The 22927-nt window shown below is 46.2% G+C and overlaps 1 protein-coding gene across 1 annotated transcript in view; it reads right to left on the minus strand.

Moving 5' to 3' along the window:
* Positions 1-22927, minus strand: part of PLXNC1 (plexin C1) — a 147300-nt gene that overhangs the window by 123585 nt on the left and 788 nt on the right. The window contains exons 2-3 of the mRNA XM_077772186.1: positions 22062-22925; positions 1406-1546 (exon numbers count right to left, since the gene is read on the minus strand). Of these exons, the coding sequence (XP_077628312.1) occupies positions 1406-1546; positions 22062-22925 (1005 nt within the window). The remainder of the gene's footprint in view (positions 1-1405; positions 1547-22061; positions 22926-22927) is intronic.

Genomic DNA, 22927 nt, shown 5'->3' on the forward strand with positions numbered 1-22927 from the left:
TCGAGAAGCTTAAAATCAAGTTGGGAAGGCAAGACAAATACAAGTGAAAAGGCTGGGCGTCAAAACAAGATGTCTGTAATGAGCCTGCAGGATGGTACAGACAAGGAGTATTTCAGGAGATGAGGGGAAAACGTGAGCACTCTGGGCTTTGGAGCCCTCCAAGAAGAGGTGGAGTTTGAGCCGGGCCAAAACATAGATACATAGGATTCAGTAAAACGGTGGGGGAGAAAGGGCGGGGGGAGGGGAGGCAAGCAATCCCAGAAGGAGGCACAGTGTCAACAAAGGTGGGGAAACCAGACTACATAACGCATATCGGGACGATGAGAAAATAGGTTGGGCTCGAGTGCGGGATAAGTGCACAGAAGACAGAGGCAGAGCCCATACGGGAAAGAAACGGGTTTTCTGGGTTGTCTAGCACCATCTCATTGTACAGATGAGGAAAGGGAAACTCAGAGAAGTTAGGCAATTCACCTACAGTCACACAGCTCGGCGATCAGAGGAGAAATCAAATCTATCTGTACTCAGTTTATGAGTACAGTAAATGGACAGTAAATCAACCGGCGACCGGGGGGCAAAGGAATGTCAGCCTAGGGTGACAAAACAGTGCAGTTCCCAGCCACAAATGTCGGTGGAGGCCCCTGGAGCTGTTCAATAAATGCCTGATGAAATTGACAAGATAACCGCCATATCATTCCAGACAAGTCACTGGGTGTCTCTAATTTTATTTTCTCCTCCTCTCATTGCCTCTCTGTCCCTGCCCAGGGAATAAAAATCCCAACTTGCCCAGCGGTATACCCATTCTACAGTGGGGGGAAAAATACTCATCTGAGGTACAGGTCGGGGGGCGTCTCCAAGGACCTCAGGTCTCTAAACTCTTCATGGTGTGAGTGGGTACAAAGGCAGAAAATAAAACCCATCTGTGGGTGTTGAATAGGCTGGAGGGAAGGAACATGTGTTCATTCTACTTTTTAATCCTTATAATCCCTCATCTGTTGGAGGTTGGGAAAAATCGGGTGCTTTGTACATTTCCATGATAAAGGAGATATGAACTAAAAGGTAAATCACTTAGGAAAGTGATCCAGGGTAGGGTGAGGGCTAGACCCCTATTTGCCTCACTTAGGCAGCTTATGAGTAAGGAAGGGTGAGAATAGCTGGGCAGGCTCCTGGGAAGCAATGCGGCCAGGGCTTTGTGACACGGCTAGGGAGACTATCACATGCGGGTTTCTAGAAATCTCTTTCTGGTGATTTCTGAGGATCTCTGAACAGTTCACGAAGCAGTTGGTATGATCTTGTGTAGAACCCAGAAGCACTAATAAATTAAATAAATAATAAAACGAAAATAAATTAAAAAGCACAAAACGGGTCACTATTAAAATCGACATTGAAGAAGGCACAGAAAACCAACCTTAAGTAACTGGCCATCTCCAGTCCCCAAGAACAGAACAGTCCTGTTCATTACCACGGTGCCATAAACGGATGTCAGGTCGGAATGGATCAAGGTAGATGACGCGATTGGTTGGACTCTTTCGGGTTGCTCCCCTTCTTTCTGAACATGCACACAAACGCACAAATGGAAAAAAAAGATAATTTTTAACAGTGATAATTACTCATGCCCCCCGGGAAGGATCCTACTCGAGCCCCATATACATTTATTTTCTTAGACAAGATCCCCAGGAGCAACCTTTTATCCCCTTCACGTGCGGGATCACTGTGCTTGCCCACCCCACGGAAAGCCGTTGGCTTCCTATGGATTAGCAGGTATTGATTGCCAGCACTGAGCCGGCCATCCATTTAGCACTCCCCTAGCTGATATATGAAACTGAGTTCCACTTTATTGCCGAGAAAGAGCCCACTGCTGAATTGGGAGAGAGACAGTCTTATGCTTGGCTGTTTGCATGATCCTGCTACAAATTATTTTAGTTAGGGATTGGCTTCTGTGAGGCTAAACAAGCCACTTCCCAAAATGTGAGGGAGACAGTCCCATTGGGTGTGACGGCAGGGAGGAGGGACTCTGGAATTACCAGAAGGATACAATACAAAGCCCAAAGATAGGATAATTAATTCAGAGGGTAAAAAGGGAAAGACAGAGTCATAGCTGGTGGGTAGGACGGAACCACAAAGCTAAAGAGGAACCGAGCCAAAGGACGGAACCTGGTGCTGATGCTCTTGAAGAGGAAACAAAAAGCTGAACTCCAACCTGAAGGCATTTAAATGGTCTGGAGCACTGAGCATGTATAATCACATGCTCGTTCCTGATCATTAAGTAAAGCCCCTTTTGAAACCCAGGGCAAAGAGAGTGTCGACCAAAATGCCTTTTTCTTTCTTGGTTAAAGGCATAAAGCGTTTCACGCTGCTTCCTGCCTTCAACGGCAGGAAACTGAGTTTGTTACACAAATCTCTGGAAGATACGGAGCTAGAGCGAGTCGTTACTGTCTGTAGCTACTGAACACAGTGTGATAGCATACTTTATCTGCCAGAGCTCAGTTCCCAATTGTACTAAGGTTTCCAAACCCACATTTCAGCTTTAGCCAATAGGAGAGCTGGCCAACTCCAGTAAGCCTCACCGTTAACTCCTCAGATCAATCGCCCTGTTTGGGGAGAGGGGAGGTGAGCAGGGGGAGGCTAAGACTTATTAACTTCATTATATTATTGCTGACAGTGTTTATGTCTTTCAATTTATGTCTTATTAAACATTCATTATTTTTAAACCCACCAAGTTTCATTAACATCTAAAGTAAATGGATTCATGGACTAAATTGATTTCTGAAGCCTTTAAAGTGCCGTCTATATTTCTTTGTTGAAGTTACGCTGGGGAGAAAAGATAAGCTAGTGAGGATTTCTCCAATGCCGTGATCACTTTTCAGGGAAAGATGTCATAGCCTAAGAGAAAGTGACTTATTTGCATAAAATATTCCATGGTGAACTCAGTTTAAGAAGATTTTTGGAAAGCCCATTAGAGATTTTTTTTTCCTGTTAGAAGATACTTTTCATGTAGTCGGGGAAAATGAGGAACTGTCCTGTTAAAATTGAAGTTAAGAAAAAAAATTCTCTGTGGGTCTGAGAATCAGAACAATAGATCACTGTTTAGATAAGGGGCCCTCATGACTATGAGTAGAAAAAGAAAAATCGGGTGACCTTTAGATTGAAAAAATACCAAAACCACATCACACATCTTGCTTTAAAATAAAACTAGAATTGTTCAAACTTAGGATCAGTTGACCATGTCTATTACTCTTATTAAATATTTGAGCACTGCAGAGAGGCTCACTCAGAATTGGGTGTCATCTATCTGAGCATCTGGAATGTTCTAATGCCACTATCTTTGGCTAAAGGATGCCATTCTCCCTCATGGCACAGAAAATCTTATGGCTACAGACTGATTATCCATTCACAAGGACCAAATGGGAGAGTGTACACCTACATCTGGCATACAGTAGGTACTTAATAACTGTAGCCGTTCTGATTAGCCAAGGACCATATCGTGATGGGTAGCCTTTGCTGAGGTTGGAAGAGATATTCTGCTTGTGACAGACTGGCTCCAAGAAAACAGAAGTGGCTCAAAAGCTATAAGGGCACAAAGAAAAAAAGCTGCTTCCAAATTACCACCGCATCTTTTCTAGCGTCCTTCCCTGACTTCTGACCATTCCTTAATAACTGTAGTTTTCCAAATGAAGTCCTGGATCAGTAGCGCAGGTAAGTAGAGCCATGAAATCAATGTTCCTGAACTTGGAGCTAGTGGCATAAACAAACTGCCTGGGACTAGGGAGATAGGTTAGGTCTGTGTTCAAGCTCAGTTCTCACCCACTGGGTGACCCCTGTTGGGGGCTGGCTTTCTCATTTGTGAATAAGGCTAATGATGCTTGGCAGGGTGAATGAAGGTAATGAAGGCTGGGTAGGGTGATTATGAAGAAGAGATAGTAATGACAGTAGCAGTAACAACATGTTGGTGTATGTTAGCTGGTACTAGTAGCACGTACTTACTGTGTGCTACTCGGAGTATTTTATCACCTCACCTAATAGGGATAGTATAGTGAGCCAGACCTCCTGGATTGAATTCCTGGCTCCGTCACTCTCTAGCTGTGTAATCTGGGGCACTTTAACCTCTCTGTGACTCAGTTTCTTCCTTTATACAATGAAAGTGAGGAGAATGACTCAGTACACAAACCCCAGCAAAGCTTAGGACAGTGCTTGGTACATAGTTATACACAGTCCGTATTTGTTTACATTACTTTTTTACTTAAGTTTATTTATTTTGAGAGAGACAGTGCATGTGGGGGAGGGGCAGAGAGAGAGGGAGACCGAGAATCTCAAGCAGGCTCTGCACCACCGGCATGGAGCCTGATACAGGGCTTGAACTCATGAACCACAAGATCACGACCTGAGCCAAAACTGAGAGTCAGACGCTTAACCGACTGAGCCACCGAAGCCTCCCTTGTTACTTTATTTTAAAACACAAACAGCTGCTGCTACGCTCAAGGCAGTTATTCCCGCCTTCTTTGCCACAAGGCTCTTATTTTGCTCAGGTAGCAATAAACCCAAGCCTGGGAAACTATGATTGGTCCAAGCCATGTGGCAATCCTATTCCCCACTGCCAGATAGCTGCTTTCCTATCCCTTAGGGCTAGAGGTAGCCATGTGGTCCAGATAGGGCCAGGGAGATGGGAGAAGTCCTCTGGAGGGGCTTCTGGGAACACATTTCCTCTCTGATCAGAGGAGGCTCTTGAGGAGACCCTGTTTGCCCTCTCCCCTAACTTCCTCTCTTTGAAATCTGTTGTGTGAGGCCGCCGTGTACAGAGTAGTGGCAGCCACTTTGCTTCCACGAGGTTCAAGATGGAAGATGAAGAGCAACATGCTAAAATTGGTGCAGAGGAAAATAAAGGCTCTGGGTTTTTGAGGACACCACTGAGCATAGCTTCCAACTTTTAAAGTCTCTACTAAGTTAATGATAGATGTTATGGCTTAAGCTCCTGTTGAGTTGGTTTTCTGATGTTTGCAACCAAAAGCAAGTCAGTGCAAGAAAGGAGAGTCATGTTGGACGTGACACTAGACTCTAGCTTGTCCTCAGGTATGAGGGACCAAGAACTGGCTGAATGCTTGTTCCCTCTCACCATGGAGGACCTTGGCCACAGTCAGGATTGTGTAGCCAATTACAACAGCAAGCCTGGAAGGAAATAGGACAGAGCAGGCTTGGACCTCAGGTAAACTCTAAGGGCCATTCTGGCTGAATGAATTCTTTTATGCTAGTAACACACAGAAATGGACAAGTCCCTGTGAACGGAGAAAGGGGCCCTCTGAGTGGCTTTCTTATGCTCATTTCAGCAAATGAAAACAAAAGAAAGACAGCCTTCAGAGAAACCTCCTCACAAAAGCGAAGTTAATACCTAGGGAGTCAAGCCGAAAAAGGGGTGAAATAGTGCGGTCGGCCCCCTGTGTCCAGAGATTATTCTTACTCTTTTTTTTTTTTTGGCCTATTTTCTATCTTGCCCTTCTCTCCCCTTAGGGCATAATCACGAATGTTGCTCTCAGCCTATTCTGTCTAGTTTATTATGTGTAATTTATTTCTGAATCCCAGTCTCTGCTTGTTCGTCTGTGTGTAACAAGGTTAATGCCTTGTAATGATGCTCTTGCCAGTTCTGCCTTTCATGACAAAATCCAATCTTGATTTAGCTCTAAACCTTGTCTCCCCTTTGGGCTTTCTTGGTTCCCTCAAGGCTGTCATTCTGCTTCTCTGCCGTCTGCCATGTCTAACCATAACGTCATGCCTACGCGTTAGCCCTCTCTGAAGGGAAAGTCTTCCCAGTTTGAGGAAAAAGCTACTTCGTCTCAAACAATGTTTGGACTCCAAAAGAGAGAGGCTTGGGGGACGCCTGGGTGGCTCAGCTGGTTGGGTGTCCCACTTTGGCTCAGGTCACAATCTCATGGTTCACGAGTTTGTGCCCCGCATTGGGCTCTCTGATGACAGTGTAGAGCCTGCTTCAGTCTCCTCCTTTGCGTGTGTGCTCTCTCTCTCTCTCAAAAATAAATTTAAAAAAATAAACGAAAAAGAGAGAGGCTTGAGCTCAACATACCAAAGTGGAACCAAGGCTACTGTGAAGGCATATGTGCTAGTGTGTGTGTGTGTGCGCGCGCGCGCCTGTGTGTGTGTGCGTGCACAGGTGGTGGGCCTATCACAAGGGGAAACGGCTTCACCCCCCTGTAGCACAGTTATACTACCTTACATTGATGGTAAACAGAGCCAATGTGCGCTGCACAACTCCAGGGGGCACCACTCATGCATGCTGGGGTGAGGGGCACCCTCTGGAGTTGGGTACCCCTGTGGCCCTGTTCCCACCACATGAAAGGTGGCCTGACTCATCAAGGCTTTGCAGGGTGTTTGCAGCCACACTATTACGGGACCAGCTGCAGGAAATGTGCACAAAAGTGGGGACTCAGGTGTTAGGGACCCAGCAAGAGTGAAGTCTTTTACTCCCAACCTGCTAAGAAAGAAAAAAAAAAAAAAAAGACTTGCTCATTTTGGTGTTTTCTTATGGGGCTACCAAAAATACCAACTGCATGCCTATCAATGACCTATACCTTGATAAACTGCCCCCTTGGGCAGTTAATCTTGTATTCTGCTCTCCTTTGGTATCCACTTATTTTGAACAGTTTCTTCTCCATTTCCCATAACTGACCAGGGGCCCACTGGTAATTGGGAAATCCTAGCAGGAGCCCTACTCTCTGTGCACATGCCGTGGGCACTGCTGTGAGACCCAAATGAAGCCATGCGTGAAAACAAGTAGAAAAAGACCTTTATTAAGCTAGAGAGATGGAAAGAACAGTTTTTCACCCAAGACAGTGGTTTAATTAGCCATCAGGCCTCCTGTTGCTTTTCTGTATTCTCTTAGAGTATACAGCACGGCTTGCAGTCTAAGCTTATGGCATCTCTCTGACCATCTAAAGGAAGAATTTATACTGGGGACTCAAATGATCAAAAGGAAAAGTTCAAAGTGTGCACGAGGGGTGGAGAAGTGAAGTTTAGGGGCAGAGCTGGACAGCCTCTACACCAGCAAGCATCAGGCGGTACAGAGCAGAAACACAGGAAACAGAGAGCGAAGTTTGTATTTTAACCTTCACACTTGCTCTTCCACCTTCTCTCCTCCCTTCAAGGCTCTCAGTGTCCACAAAGCCCTACCCACCAGCAAAGTCCTGCTCTCCAAGATTTCGCCTTCCTTCTTCTTGCTTACACCCTTTCCTCCTGGAAATCTCCATCTGCTCCCCGTGGCTAATTTCAGTCCATTAGTTATGAAAAGACCCTGACCCAAATAATTCACAAAAAGAGATGAATGGCTGACAGTATGGGGAAAAATGCATTTTTCTACATTCTTAGAGTTGAAAAGCTCTCAGTCCACCAATGTTTTTCCATGAGGATGTTCCTCGCACTCTGGATGGGATTATTTCTTCATTATGAGAGCTGTCCTGCATGATACAAGACTTTCAGCATCCCAGACCCTGGTCCATAAAATGCCAATAGTGTCCCCATCCCATCATTTGACTAGTACAAAAGCTCTGTCCCCATCTCTACATACTAAGTAAATGGCATCATTTTCCTTGAGAGTCAGGACAGTCTCTCACAAGGGTTCAGAGTAGCTGGAAAATGATGATCTAGATGTTTCTGGACTCCAACCCTGTTTCTCCCTAGTCTTCCTCATCATGATGAAAGGTACCACCAGTCACCCTCGGCTCCTTGTTCTCCATCACCCCTCACAGCCATACATGAAAAATCTCAGCTGGATTTGCCAACAATCTCATCTGTCTTCTCCATCTCCACAGCCTCCACCCAGTCTAAATAGCCTTCATCTTTCTCTTCATCTACTCCAAGAGACTTCTGGTCTCTCCCTTCCAACCCACAATCTTCCTTTGACCAGCAGTCAGAGTGACCCTTTAAAATATAAAACAGGGGCACCTGGGTGGCTCAGTAGGTTAAGCATTCGACTTCGGCTCTGGTCATGGTTTCACAGCTCATGAGTTCAAGCCCCACGTCAGGCTCTGTGCTGACAGCTTGGAGCCTGGAGCCTGCTTCAGATTCTGTGTCTCCCTCTCTCTGTCCCTCCCATGCTATGCTCTGTGTCTCAATAATAAATAAATTTTAAAAAAATAAAAATAAAATATAAAACAAGTGGTGTTACTCCCTTGCCTAAAGTTCTTTACTGGCTTCCCATGACACTTAGAACTAAATCCAAGTGCCTCCCCAGATCCTACCTGAGCTCATCCCTGCCGACTTACATTCTACCACCCCGCTCTTCCATTCCACTTCAGTTCCCACAGTGCTTTCTTTCAGCCTTTTTAACACATTACCATATTTCTGCCTCTGGGCCTTTGCACATGCTACTTCCAGTTCCTCATGCTACATTCCCTTGAGGCTGGGTCTTTCTAATCTTTCAGTTTTCAAATCCAAGTCACCTCCTCATGGACACATAACTATAGTTCATTCCATCCTTGTCCCAATTATTATGAATCCTAGCACTCCACTTTTTACTTCAAGATTATTTTAAAATTGTATTTGTTCTCTGTCTCCCAGTAGACTCTAAGCTCTAACAACAGTTTATCTGATTCCCCACTTTGAAGGCAACATATACCTAGGCATCTGGTATGTAGTAGGTTGTCAATAAATGTTTATTGAATGCATCAATAAACACATGGATCAATGTTTGAATTCTTTCAGTCAATACCTTATCAGGAAACCAGGAGGTCTAATCATTACAGAGTTCTTCAGTTGAGCCAAATTTTGTACTTGTAAACACTGGACCTTGGTTCTGCCTTAGGGAGCAATATTAAACTACCCCAAACCTCCCACTATCATACATTTTGGCCTTCTCTAAATTTTACATCCATAGTTCATCGACAAGTCATTAAGAGAAAGTTTCTGGATCTCTTGCTGTCTCAGTCTGCAGGCAGTCTACAGAGTCAGTTTACTTAAAATATGACTCTAACATGTGAACAAAGTACTTTAAGTGTTCTCTGACCAAAAAAAAAGAATAATTGGACTCCTTTTTCATGATTAGAACAGCATAATTTATGAACATGGCTTTGCATCAACTCTTTAAAAATAGTATAATGGTAGCATGGAAGAATAGAAAGAATAAGAAATTTAGAGTTTAAAAAATGAGGGCTCACGTTCAAGCTCTATCACTTACAAGCTGTGAGTCGTAGGCAGATGATTTAACCTGCCTGAGGCTTCTTTCCATCCACCATCACCTGTCCACCTATCTACCATCCACCAGCCCAACTCTCATTTATGGAGCACTTCCTCTTGACAATTGTTTGATCTATAAAATACAAGTGGGAATAAACCCCTCTTATAAAATAAAGTCAATGGAATGAATTTTTGAAAGAAAATCCAACACTTTACACTTCATGTTGCTGGTTTCAGAAACATTTAGTAACGGAAATGAATGGTTTGAGGCGGGGTTGCTGCTCCATGGAGATCCACAGTTCATGGATAGAATTCAGGGAATACATGGAATTGGATAAAATAAATAAGTTACAGTTGACCCTAGAACAGCACAGGTATTAAGGCCACCAACCCTCTGTGCCGATGAAAATCTGTGTATAGCTTTTGACTCCCTCAAAACTTAACTAATAACCTACTGTTGACTTAGAGCCTTACATAGTCAATTAACACATATTTTGTATGTTATATGTATTACATACTGTATTCTTAAGATAAAGTAAGTTATATAACATCACTCATCATCAGGGAAATATAAATCAAAACCACAATGAGATACCACCTCACACCTGTCATAATGACAAAAATTAACAACGTAAGAAACAACAGGTGTTGGCGAGACTGCAGAGAAAGGGGAACCTTCTTGCAGTGTTCGTGGGAATGCAAACTGGTGCAGCCACTCTGGAGAACAGTATAGAGGTTCCTCAAAAAACTAAAAACAGAACTACTCCATGATCCAGCAATTGTACTATTAGGTTACCCAAAGGATACAAAAATACATATTCAAAGGGCTACATGCACCCCAATATTTATAGCAGCATTAATCAACAATAGCCAAACTATAGAGTCCAAATGTTCGTTGACTGATGAATGGATGAAGATGTGGCGTGTGTGTGTGTGTGTATATATATATATATGTTCCATTACATACATATATATACACACACACATATATACACACATTGCAACAATGTGGATGGAGCTAGAATTATTATGCTAAGTGAAATAAGTCAATCAAAGAAAGACAAATACCATATGATCTCACTCATCTGTGGAATTTAAGAAACAAAACAGATGAACATATGGGAAGGTGGGGGGAAGAGAAGAGAGGAAAACAAACCACAAGAGACTCTTAATGATAGAAAACAAATTGAAGGTTCATGGAGGGGAGGTGGGTGGGGGATGGGTTGGATGGGTATTAAAGAGGGCACTTGTGATGAGCACTGGATGTTGCATGTAAGTGATGAATCACTCAATTCTACTCCTGAAACCAATATTGCACTGGATGTTAACTAAAACTTTTTTTTTAAAAAGATAAAGCCAGAGAAAATAAAACGTTAAGAAAATCATAAGAAAAAACATTTACATTTATTTAAAAAAAATCCAAGTGGACCTGCATAGTTCAATCCTGTGTTGTTCAAGGGTCAACTGTATTTTAGCTAACTCCAACTGAAGTGTAGCATTTCCTTTCATTATGAACGCAGGACACAGTAGTATTAATTGAACCTGTGACTTTGTCACCAAAAGAAATCAGATATTTCCATATAATTTTATAGTTACTCAGATATCTCAAAATATCATTTATGCTCATCTCTACTTTGAAATTATGGTAGTTACTGTTGATAGATCTTGCTATTTAGTGTGTTAAGATATATTACTGTATCTCAAATTGAAAAACACCATTTGAGGTATCTTTGTATCAACAAAATTGGTTCGTGTTGTAATTCTCTGTTTTATGCACCCAAAGCCATTATTCTGAGAAGGACCCACATGCTTCACAGAAGTCCACAGCACAAGGGCTCCATGGAAGGGAGGAGCCCTTGGGGTAGAGGACACAGGAACATTGCTGCACACAGGTGTCACCGATGTTGGTGACAACCAACAGCTGCTGGCTGCTCTGGGCTACGTACCCTTCCTGTTGCCTCCGAGAAGCAAGGGTCAGCACTTGGAATCCAATTTTTACGATGAGCTACTGATGAAAAAGGAGCCTCAGGGAGATGTCAATGAGCAATGATTAGGAATACCTGGTGTGTTTGAGAATCTGCTTCTCAAGGGGACTCTTCCAAGACCAAGTAGGTGGGGTGGGGGCTTGCTAGGGGAACACTCCCTCTCAGGGACATGCCCTTCCTTCTGGGATACCTGGCTTCCTATCCACATGGCTCCCATGTCACCCCCTCTCGGAAGCTCTAAGCTCACTGTGCTATAATCATCATCTTCTCTACCGAATGGAGAACACTTTTTCAGTGTGTTAAACATCTATGGAGGGCCCCTAGGTGTGAGACAGTCTTATGATGCTTGGGAAACACAGACAGCCCCAGCCACTCCTCTCAAGGCACATACAGCCCAAATAGCACTGTGTTGAGCCCAAAACAGAGCCTGGCACCTCCCCAATCTCTGATTTCACTGCCAACTGCCTGCTTGGTGGCTCTTCCTCAGTGTCCCAAAGGCATCTATAAAATCAACAAAATCTACAAAATTATCTTCTAACTGGTCATCAAAACCTCTCAGTTCAACATCTTAAAAAGCTGTTTATGTGTCCTCTCCACCCTCACTGCCACCAGCTGGGTTCAGGTCATGCGCATTCCTCAGCTGGGTTACTGCGATCCACAGAGTCCCATGGGGTTCCCTCCATATCTGCCATCACGCGACATCATCTCTTGCCTGGATGACTTCAGGAGCATCCCGTGGTCCTCCTGCTTCCGCCAGGGCCAACCCCCATCCAGGCCCCACAGAATGGCCGTTCTCTAGGGATTCAGATCCAATCATTTCACTGCCCTGCCAAGGCTCCTCTACACTTTAAGAATAAAACATCCTCTTGGGGTGCCTGGGTGGCTCAGTCGGTTAAGTGTCTGACTCTTGATTTCGGCTCACGATCTCACAGTTTGGGAGTTCCAGCCCAGCGCTGGGCTCTGCGCTGACAGTACAGAGATGCTCTCTCTCTCTCCCTCTCTCAAAAATAAATAGACTTAAATATATATATATATATCCTGTCTTTCCCATAGCCTGTGAGGCCTACAGGATCCCATCGCTGCCGCCTTCTCTGACCTCCTCCCCTCACTACCTCCCCAGGACTCAACCACGCTACCCTTGTTCTTCAAGCGGACCATGCCGTTCCCCTCTGAGCTCTCCAGTGTGACTCGGAGTGTTCGTAGCCCCGTTCTGCACAGGGACATCCACATCCATCCTTTCTCATCTTCCTGGTGAGAACCTTTCACAGAATCTTCCCCAACACCTGCTTAGCTCATACACAGTCCTAATCTCAGCCTGTGCCTCTGTTTCCTCATCTGTAAAATGGAATAATATTACCCACCTCATAAATTGTGGTGAGGATTCAAGGAGTTAATATTCTCTTAATATCATAAGATAATTAGACCACTTGGTACACAGTAGGTGCTCTTTAAGTGCAATCATTTCAATATAAAAATAACTTACTTGCTACATGTTGTCTGTTCTCCTTACCACTGACAAATATTTTCACACAGTGCTAGGCATATAATAGACACTCAAGAAATCATTCGTTTGAAGCAGTGAGTGACCTTCTCATCAGCTGTTTTGCCTCTCCTGTCTTCTGAGTGATCTCTCTGGGACACAATCAGATCGTGTCTGCAATTGCCTGCCCCTGTCCTCCATTAGCCTCGGCCATGGTTTTTACACCCTGTTTGGCAGAGTCCTACATGTTCCTTTGAGATGCCTCAGGGACAGGCATGGGGGGAGGGGGGAGCAGGCTGCAAGGGACCTCCCAAACCCTGCTGCTGCCTGCTGTGTCCCAGCACTTGGCCATTGGTCTCACCCAGAACAGCAGTCAATGATGATATGCCAACCTTTTTCTCGTATGCAAGTCTGGTTAAGATGTATGGTAAAGACCAGGTTTGGAAAGTCTGAAAATGACCAGCCATCAGGATAAGATCCAGCCATCTTGGCCTGTCTCATTAAGCCCGTGGCCATCTGGCCCTACATGCTCGTTTCTGGACACTCCCCAGCCAGGGTGAGCTACCTGCGGTTCCCAAGCTTATTCAACGTCCTGCTTGGGCACAAGCTGTTCCCTCTCGCTGGAACTCCCTTCGCAGCCTCCTCCACTTGGCTCCAAGACGCAACTCCAGCATCACCCTCTAAAGCCTGAGTTTGACGCTCCCTCTAGGCGCTCCCACGGCTTCTTTTTGCCTCCTCTCTCACCACTCTCCTGGAGCCATGAAGGCTTGTTTTACACCCACCCTCTGCCTTATGGCAGGATGGGCAACTACCACCTGGGGGCCAAGTCTAGCCACTGCCCCTTTTCCTTTGTTTGTTTTAATGGCTCATGAGCTGAGAATATTTTTTTTACATTTCTAAATGGCTGGGGGGAGGGGGGGTGGGAATGAAAAAGAAGACTATTTCATAGATGAATATTATATGAAATTCAGATTTCAGTGTGCATCAAGTTTTATTGGAACACTGTTGGTTTTTATGTATGGTCTATGGTTGTTTTCCCACGATAGCAGCAGAGTTGAGTAAATGCAACAGAGACTGTATGTGGCAGGTGGAGCCTGAGGTATTGATGATTTGACCTTTGCAGGAGAGCTGTGCTGACCTCTGCGTGATAGCATTGGCCAGGGTAGTGAGGCTGGGATTCCTGGGGTCAAATCCCCATCATAACTCCCCCAAGGAGAACAGTATCTGTCACTATGAGTAGACAAACCAATATGAAACTCAACTATAGATTGTGGGGAAGAAAAGGTCACAATTCTATTTAGTTTTGGGATAGTATAAAAATTCGCACTTTCATCAAAATAAAAATGAAAACTAAAAATACTATGAGCACATTTTATTAAAAAAAGTGAAACAAAACACTTAACACTACCATGTTCCTGCTCCCACAAACAGGTTAGACCCGTCATACCTGCAAATTGTCCCCTCGCAGACCTTGGGATTTCTCAGAACAGACCTTAGTCTTTTTTTTTTTTTTTTTAATATTTTTATTTATTTCTAGGAGAGAGAGATAGAGACAGCATGAGTAGGGAAGGGTCAGAGAGAGAGGGAGACACAGACTCTGAAATAGGCTCCAGGCCCTGAGCTGGCAGTCAGCACAGAGCCCGACGTGGGGCTTGAACCCACGAACTGTGAGATCGTGACCTAAGCGAAAGTCGGATGCTTAACCGACTAAGCCACCCAGGCGCCCCGACCTTAGTCTTTATCAGCTACGTGCCACATGTTCAGGGAAGACAGAGACCGTCAAGAAGCTTAAAGGGAGGCAGAGTTGGTGCCATGCTATTGTAGGCAACATGATGGTCACGATGCAGCTCTTTCACCATTCCATTCTCAGGGAATCTGCCCCCTGGGCCTTCTGGGGGCCATGTTGATCCCCTTCTTCTGACTGGACCAAGGGACAGTACCCTAAGGGCAACAAACTCCTACTGTGAACAGGGCTTTAATCAGATGTGAAAAGTTGAGTTGGACCCAATGCTACCTCTTTCTTGGCAATTTGAATAATACAGAAAGCTGTTGCCAGTAAGTAGCCAATACAAAAGGTTAAATGTTATCAAGAGGTGGAATGGGTATCAAAGCAGTCTGTAGTATTCAGGTGGAGCGTGTGAGGGGCAGATGTTTGAGGAAGAGGCCATCTGGTAGTAGGACAGAGGAAAGCAGCCATGCTAAGTCATGTTGGCAGTGAAGCCTTAGAATGAACATCTATCATTTCCTGTTGCTGAGCTTCTCTCAGGTGCCCTGAGTCCAGACCTTCCAGTTCCAAGGAAACCCCATCATATTACTAGTAATTATCATGATGGTGATGACAGTAAATGCAAACATAGCATTTACTATGGATCAGGTGGTGTTTATCCAAGACACATCAACTCCTTAATCCAGACAAAAATCCAATGAGGCAAATATGATGTCTATTTATAGACAAAGAAACTGAGACACAGAAAGGTCAAATAATTTGCTCACGGTCCCAAACTTGTACGTGGCAGCTTCGGTCCCAATTGACCTGGCCCCACAGTCTGTGCATGTAACCACTTCACAGTAACTTCTCCTATTCCTAGATTTCCATGTAATTCCACATAGTCCTTTCCACTAAGACCCTCATCCCCTTATTTGAGCTTAAGTGGATGTTTGTTTCAAGCAACCGACTATGCCGAAGATAGAAATTCATATCAGGATTGAAGCTGTAAAGAGTAGGTCCGCCGAGAATTTCAACATGGAAACTTCAATAGTGGAACTGGTTCTTATGTACAACAGTGTGGAAGACTCTAGAAATCCCCACCACATTCTGGAGTGAAATGCAAACAGACTGCTGTATACAAGAGTGAAGGAGCTAATTAAATTATGACCTTTAGGTTCTTGAGACTCAGACTGCAAGCCCCCAAATGGAAAGGTTTCAGAAGGTTTTCTAGGTATTTGCTTTGAGCAATGAGAAGAGTATAAGGCATGTAACAGACACATGAAAAGATGCTCAACATCACTCATCAGGGAAATGCAAATCAAAACCACAGTGCTGTATCACCTCACACCTGTCAGAATGGCTAAAACTAAAAACACAAGAAACAACAGGTGTTGGCGAGGATGTGGAGAAAGAGGAACTCTCATACACTGTTGGTGGGAATGTAAATGGGTGCATCCACTGTGGAAAACAGTATGGGGGTTCCTCAAAAAGAGGAATTGCCATATGATCCAGTAATTCCACTGGATTACTGGGTATTTACCCTAAGAAAATGAAAGTATATGCACTCCTGTGTTTACTGCAGCATTATTAACCCTATCCAAAATATGGAAGCAACCCCTGGGCCCTTGATAGAAGAATGGATAAATAAGGTGTGGTACATTTACAGTGGAATATTACTCAGCTATTAAAAAAGGAGGAGATCTTGCCATTGGGGACAACATGGGTGGACCTAGAGGGAATAACGCTAAGTGAAAAAAGTCAGAGAAAAATAGATCATAGGATTTCATTTACATGTGGAATTTGAAAAACAAAACAAATGAAACAGGCTCTTAAATACAGAGACCTGCTGGTTGCCAGAAGGAAGGTGGGTTGGGGAATGGGTGAAATAGATAAAAGGGATTAAGAGGTACAAACTAAGCCACGGAGATGAAAAGCACAGCATAGGGAATATAGTCAACAATGCTGTGACAGCATTGTACGGTAACAGATGGTGATTACGTTTATTGTGGTGTTAGCTAATATATGGAATTGTCAAATCAATGTTGGACACCCAAAAATAATATAACATGTTAATCATACCTCAATAATGAAAGTGTAAGGAATATAAGGGTAGTGGAAGGAGTCGGTTACTTTATACAGCCCTAGGTAAAACTGAAACGGAAAAAATCGGACAAGTCCTTATTCTAGGTGCCTCAGCCAAAAGACAAGGAAAACTGTGTCACCTTATCACAGTGGTTCTAAAACCTGAGTGTAGTATTAGAATCGCCTGGAGGGCTTGTTAAACCAGATTGCCAATCCTACCCTTACGCAGTTTCTGATTTAGTAAGTCTGATATGGGGCCCAAGAATGTGCATTTCTAGAAAATTCCCAGGTGATGCTGATGCTGCTGGTCAGACACTACACTTTGAGAACCATTGCTCTAGAACATAAAGTCCTTTCCTCCTGTCACTGAAAGGCATGATCACAGATGTTATTACATTTTACCATAGAAGTTCCAACCATGCCAGGTTTCTATGGTCAAAGTCCCAGATTGGTAAAACCAGAGGCCTGGCTATTCCAATAAATGGGGATTTCTGGGAAGAGCTGGCGGGGTGAAGGATCTCTGAGAGCTTAGGACTATGGAAGAGAGAGGCCCTGATGCACACATTAAGAAAAAGCCAATGGTTGGGTGCCTGGGTGGCTCAGTCGGGTAAGCATCCGACTTTGGGTCAGTCAGGTCATGATCTCAGGGATTGTGGGTTCAAGCCCTGCATTGGGCTCTGTGCTGACAGCTCAGAGCCTGGAGCCTGCTTCGGATTCTGTGTCTCCCTCTCTCTCTGCCCCTCCCCTGCTCATGCACGGTGTCTCTCTCCCTCTCAGAAACAAACATTAACAATTAAAAAAAGCCAATGGTTAAGGTTAAGGGAGTATGAAGTGGCCAGACTCAGGAAAACGTTGCTGCTAAACACAGAAACGTTTCCAACATGATGCTCCGAGACCCTGCATTTATTAATTCCACAAATACTTCTCAAGCCCCAGTGACGTGTCAGGTACTACATGCTAGGTACTCTGGGTTCAACAGAGAACAAACTGTTACAGGTTCCTGACCTTCTGGGGCTTACATTTTAACTGTGGCTACTAATAAAGACAAAGTGCAGGTAACCCAGACTTAATAGGCTGAGATCTCTGGATTCAGGACCTGAGCTAGGTTGTGTCCAAGAACAAAATCCAGGAGCAGCTCCTGGAGGCCTTGTTGGTCTCTTCGATGTCCTTCGTGAGCCTGAATATAAAGAATGCCAAAGCAGGTGACAGCTAAGGAGCTCATACCCTCCTAGGGTCTGAACTGGAGGTCATCCAGTCTGTAAATCCAGAAACTCAGTTCACAGTCAAGGATCCTCTGTCTATCATGTCTTATGTCCACAAACAGTTGATCTTATCAGAGCAGTTGCAAGGGCCTGGCTTGCTCCGTGGACTGTAGGATCAACACCAACATCCAAGGTGCTGGACTATTCATGGCAGTGATCTAAAAGCTCAGGACAAGTCAGACCATCCAGGTTCTAAATCTGCCATGTAGCAGCTGTGGAACCAAACCAAAGCTCTCCAGGCCTCAGTTTTCTCACCCATAAAATCATAATAAGTACAGTCCTTGCCTCATTGGGAGACTGGGAGAATCCACGGAAAATAAGGCATGTAAAGTGCTTAGCACAAAGCCTGGCCATTGTAACTACCCAGTAGACAGTAGCTATGATTGTTTTTTCCCCCCTCTAAATGGGGGTCTGGTTTTTTAAATCTACCCTGGCATTTCATATGCACGTACGGGGGTAAAATTTGCCATCTTGTCTGCAGATTGCAAAATGGCTAGACAGGGTCATCATAGAAACTACAGGAGGAATAAACATCACAGGAAGACTGTGGATTTTGAGGTCAAGAGGCAATGCACAAGGCTGCACATGATGGCTAGAAGCATCTTGGGTTACTGTCTGCCGGAGAGCATGTGAGTGTTTTGTGGTTGTCTACAGGACAGTTAAATTATATCAGGTTTTGGAATTGTGTGAGTGTGGAAGAAGGGGTGTGCCTCCCCACAAGGGATAGAATGAACTGCAAGAGTCAGTCCTATTAGCTGACAGTATGAACAAAACAAAAACCACACTACCCTCAGTGTCTACAGAAGGGGTGGCCGCCATGCTGAGACCACAAGCAACTCCAGGACCCAACGATGGCAGCCAAGTATCTGTGGAACGATCAGACTTCAAAACTCGGGTACATTTTTCCATGAGTGAATTGGTGTGCCAGGGACAGCAGGAGTTCAGAGGGGGAGGAAGTTAATTAACTTGTACAGAATTTAAAGTATTCATTAAAAAAAAATCTATGTTAGCTCAAGCACACAGATAGGTTATGGAACAGAATGGGGAAAAGAAGTCACATTAAGTTTCAGAACACTTCAAAGGGCAGCCTCCAGCCTCAACCCCGCACTGTCCGGGAGGCTTTTTCCTTCCTCTTTAATTAGGACTTTCAAGGGCAAGTTTGAAAAGCGCTTGAGTGGTAGAGAGAAGTAGACACTTCAAGACCTGAGTTTAAGCTGGAAGGCTCAGACGCTTATTTTGTTATCTTGAGCAGGTTACCTAGCTGATCCTGGGCTTTCTCATCTGGTGAGTGGGAATGTTCCTCACAGATTCACCTTCAGACTCATCAGGGGCTCAAAAGAAATAATACACAGGGAGGTGCTGTACAAACACTTCATAGGATCACTGGAGAGGGGTCCTACGGAAATCAGCCACCTTGGCACGTGTGCAGGCTGAGGCTAGCCTGCGATCACTGTGATCGGGATTCAAAGTCAGTGACAGGGCCAAAAAAGTCACAACCCAGAGTGTAAATAGTTGCGTACACACTCATTGCACAAGCCATCTCATAAATTCATCCCTAGCAGGAGAACCAAGAGAAGAGAAAACACAACCCGGGGACTCCTGTCTGCTCCCTGTGGTTGACTGAAGATGGAAAATAGGAGAGCCATCTAGTAGGAGAGGAGAAGGCAAGAAAATCCAGCCGCTTGGGCCTCACTGCCTGTGGATTACTGTTACAATTACTGTGTCTACTCGAAAGGAATCGCTGTTGGACTCTATCGAGTCTCCCTCCAGAGTGTTTCAAGTCAGCCTCTTGTTTCAGGCACCTGGAATTCAGCATGCCTTTCCCCAAATACATTCAAAACCTGAAAATAAAATGCAGAACAAATGCAATCAAATGACATCATTGTTCTGAGTGACAACCAGGGGCACTCTGATCCTAGGACCCCATTAAACAGGGCTGCAACCGGTCATTGTCCTGTCAGTGGCAAAATCAGCAGCACCCAGCACAGAGCATCGCTTACAACGGCAAGCGTCAAACAAATATTTGTTGAATTGAGTATCTTATCTGCCTAGTTGATAGGTTAGGAAAATTGTCAGCTTTTTCATCGAAACGACCACCTTTTTTTTTTCCCCTCATTCAAACCCCTCTTGAAATTCACTTCCATTAAGGCTTTTTAATGCATACTAGCAGCAAGGAATTTACTTACATGAAAAAATAAATGCAAAACTCCAAGCTCCCACCTGTGCAGCCCTGACATGCTATTGTTTGAAGCAGAGTATATTATTTAACTTGGATGACAAGCTCAGGCGGTAGGGACCCTGTCTTTCAGAACACACAGCTCTGAGCACATTGGGAGTTCTTGATAAATAGCAGCAAGAAATGGTGTGGAGGGACCTCTTTTAATTATTTATTTTTCCAATTCCAGATTTTTGGCAGCGTGTATTTACCTCTGGCTTGATTTCCAAGGGACCTCTCTCTCCCAGAAGCTCCCAAGGAGATGGATAAACAGCCCTCCGACCCACCCCCTTCCCCTTCCCTCCTTATCCCAGAGTAAGTGTGAACACCTGACCACGCCAAAACGCGGACTGGGAGTGCACTCAGGATGCCTGCTGGGTTTGGAAGGGAACTAAGTCCTCCAGGACCCAACGGGCAGAAAGAGGCAGTCAAGAGAAATGTTTTGGCTCCGCACATCTACACAGCTGTCAGATGGCAAAGCTTGGACTTCCACTGTTATTACCTGCTGTGGGCCTCTGAGCTGTCTTGTCATTAACCCCAGAGACCAAGTATGCCTAAAGCTTGGCACTAAGTAATAATTGGGGGGTGGGGGGGGTACGTTCGAGTCTTTCAACAGAGGAGTAGAAGGCAATGATTTCTGCCAAACTGGAGCTCTTAGATTATAAAGATCTAATAAAAGTAGATGTTGTATATATGTGTGTATGGCAGGACGAAGGCATTCAAGGAGCATCATTTGTTATTTATGCTTTAAAAAATTACAGCAGTAACTAAATAAAGGCATGATGTGTGTGTCCCGGCACACAACGGGTAGGCAAGGAGGGAGAAAAGCAAATGACCATCTGAGGAACCTCATAAAAGACCTCAGGGGTTTTTTTCTCTCTGAATAATAGGACTACTATTTGGAAAGATGTGCTTTGCAGAGAAAGGGGTGGGAGTGTCTCTCTCTGTACACATATTAACATACCTTAGAGCCAGGGTCTCCTGTAGGCTCACACAACAATGTCTCAACACAACACATTTGCCAAGTGGAGGCTTCTCCCCTGCGTCTCTGACGCATTTTATACCAAAACAATGGCAACACCTGTAGCCGTTCATTTCTGCTCTTTGATTTCTGTCCAGTTATAAAGGAGGCTCTCAGCAGGCTCCCCTCTCAGGAGCCATATGTGGAGTCAATGTGCCAGCAGCCTTGGAAGGAAACTGGCCTCTGAGAAGTACACAATGGCTCCATAATCCCCATCAACTGGACCCTCTTGAACCGCCTCTTTATTTTCCAGTCAAAGAACTGCCAATCTCAAGAGTCAAGCTGCGGCTGCCCTGGGAACCCAGGGGAACCCTGAGCCCTGCTAGCGGGGCACAACACAAGGGGTGTGCTTCTGCGCCCCACAGTCTCGTCCAGCAGTGAGGAGCCCAGAAACTGCCTGCTGCACCCCAACATCTTACCTGGCCCTCCCCTGCACGCTGAAGCTTTTATCCACAAAGCCACCTGAACCTCCCCTGCCTCTCATCCCCCACCCCCGACAGAGACCACGGAGCCCCCACAGCAGAGCCACAGCCGCCGGCCCTCGCACTAGGTCAGGCTGAGGGTTCTGTTCCACCAAGCACGAGCCCCTTTTCCAGGCTAGCGGCGACCCATGTTGAGCAGGCTACCAACTCTTCAGACCACATCACATGTGTTGCGGGGAGGGAGGGGGGGGTGCGCAAAGGCTGGGGTGTGGCAGCACGCCTTTTCGGTTCACCGACTTCTCTGCCCAGGGCGCTGTGTTTGGCAACCGACTTGAGAAAGGTCAAGCCCACTTGCCTGCTAAGACCATACACCTGGGGAAGTGATTAGGGAAGGGAGCGGGGTGGCTGCGTGCGGAGGCTCAGCCCCAAACAAGCGTCGTCTGGACGGAGAAGGATGACACTGGGATGCAGTCACTAGTTTCGAGCCCAACTCGTACCCTCTCCACCTCCCCTTTTACACTCCCTTTGGGAACCTCTGGCTGTGCTGTAGAGTAGCCAGAGCTCTCCGAGGCCCCGTGAAAACGGCTCGCTGGCCGCCACCGGGCTGTGTGGCTCCCGAACCTGGTAAATGGCAACCCGGTCTCCCTCCCGCCCGACCTCGGCGGCGGCTCCCCACCGGGAGCCCTCCCCGCGGCGTCCCGGGGCCAGGACTTACGCAGTTTTGCTCGGTCGTCTGGAAGTCCCAGGAGCAGCTCTTGGCGCGCTCCTGGATCTCACTCATCCTGAAGAGGCAGAGTGCCGTGGTGGCGGGGGAGCGCTTCTCCTGGCCCTCCCCGGTGGCCGCGCTGAACACACCGGCCCAGACGCCCAGGGCCTCCACCAGGCTGGAGGACAGGAGCAGGCGCCGGCCGTCGGGGTGGCCGTGGCCGCAGTCGAGGGCCGCCTGGCCCTGGAACTGCAGCACCTTGGCGCTCTGCGCGATGCGCACCATGCTGGGCCAGCCGGTGGCGGCGCCGCTCGTATAGTTGTAGGGATAGTAGGGGAAGTAGACGCTGCCGTTCCAGAGAAAGGCGTCCACGAAGTGCAGGCTGCCCGCGCCCCCGCGCAGCTTGAGGCGGCCCAGCTCCTCCGTGGCCAGGCTGCGTCCCTCCGTGTCCTTGAGGGCGATGGCGGTGTCGCGGTCGGACGCCGCGGGATTGCAGCGGCTCGCGGTCTCGGGCTCCGGCAGCACGTAGGTGGCGGCCACCGCCAGGTACCAGCGGTTCTGGTCCCCCGCGCGGTACACCACGCCGGCCGTCGAGCCCTGCGGGTGACACGACACCACCTCGGTGCCGTTGCGCAGGGAGCTGTGGCTCAGGTTGCCCAGGAGCCGCACCTCGCAGGCGCCGCGGTCGAAGGTCCAGCCGGTGAGCAGCAGCCCCTGGGGGTCGTCCGCCCCCTCGCTGTAGGGCAGCAGCAGCTTGCTGAAGCTGCTCCCGGGCCGGGGCCGCGCGGGGGGCGCCAGCGAGACGGGCTCCGTGCAGTTGCCCGCTTGGTCCCGGTACAGGCGCGAGAGCCTGTGCTCCAGGCTGTAGTCCAACT

This window comes from Crocuta crocuta, unplaced genomic scaffold, assembly GCF_008692635.1.
Source record: "Crocuta crocuta isolate KB4526 unplaced genomic scaffold, BGI_CrCroc_1.0 scaffold216, whole genome shotgun sequence".
Lineage (NCBI taxonomy): Eukaryota > Metazoa > Chordata > Mammalia > Carnivora > Hyaenidae > Crocuta > Crocuta crocuta.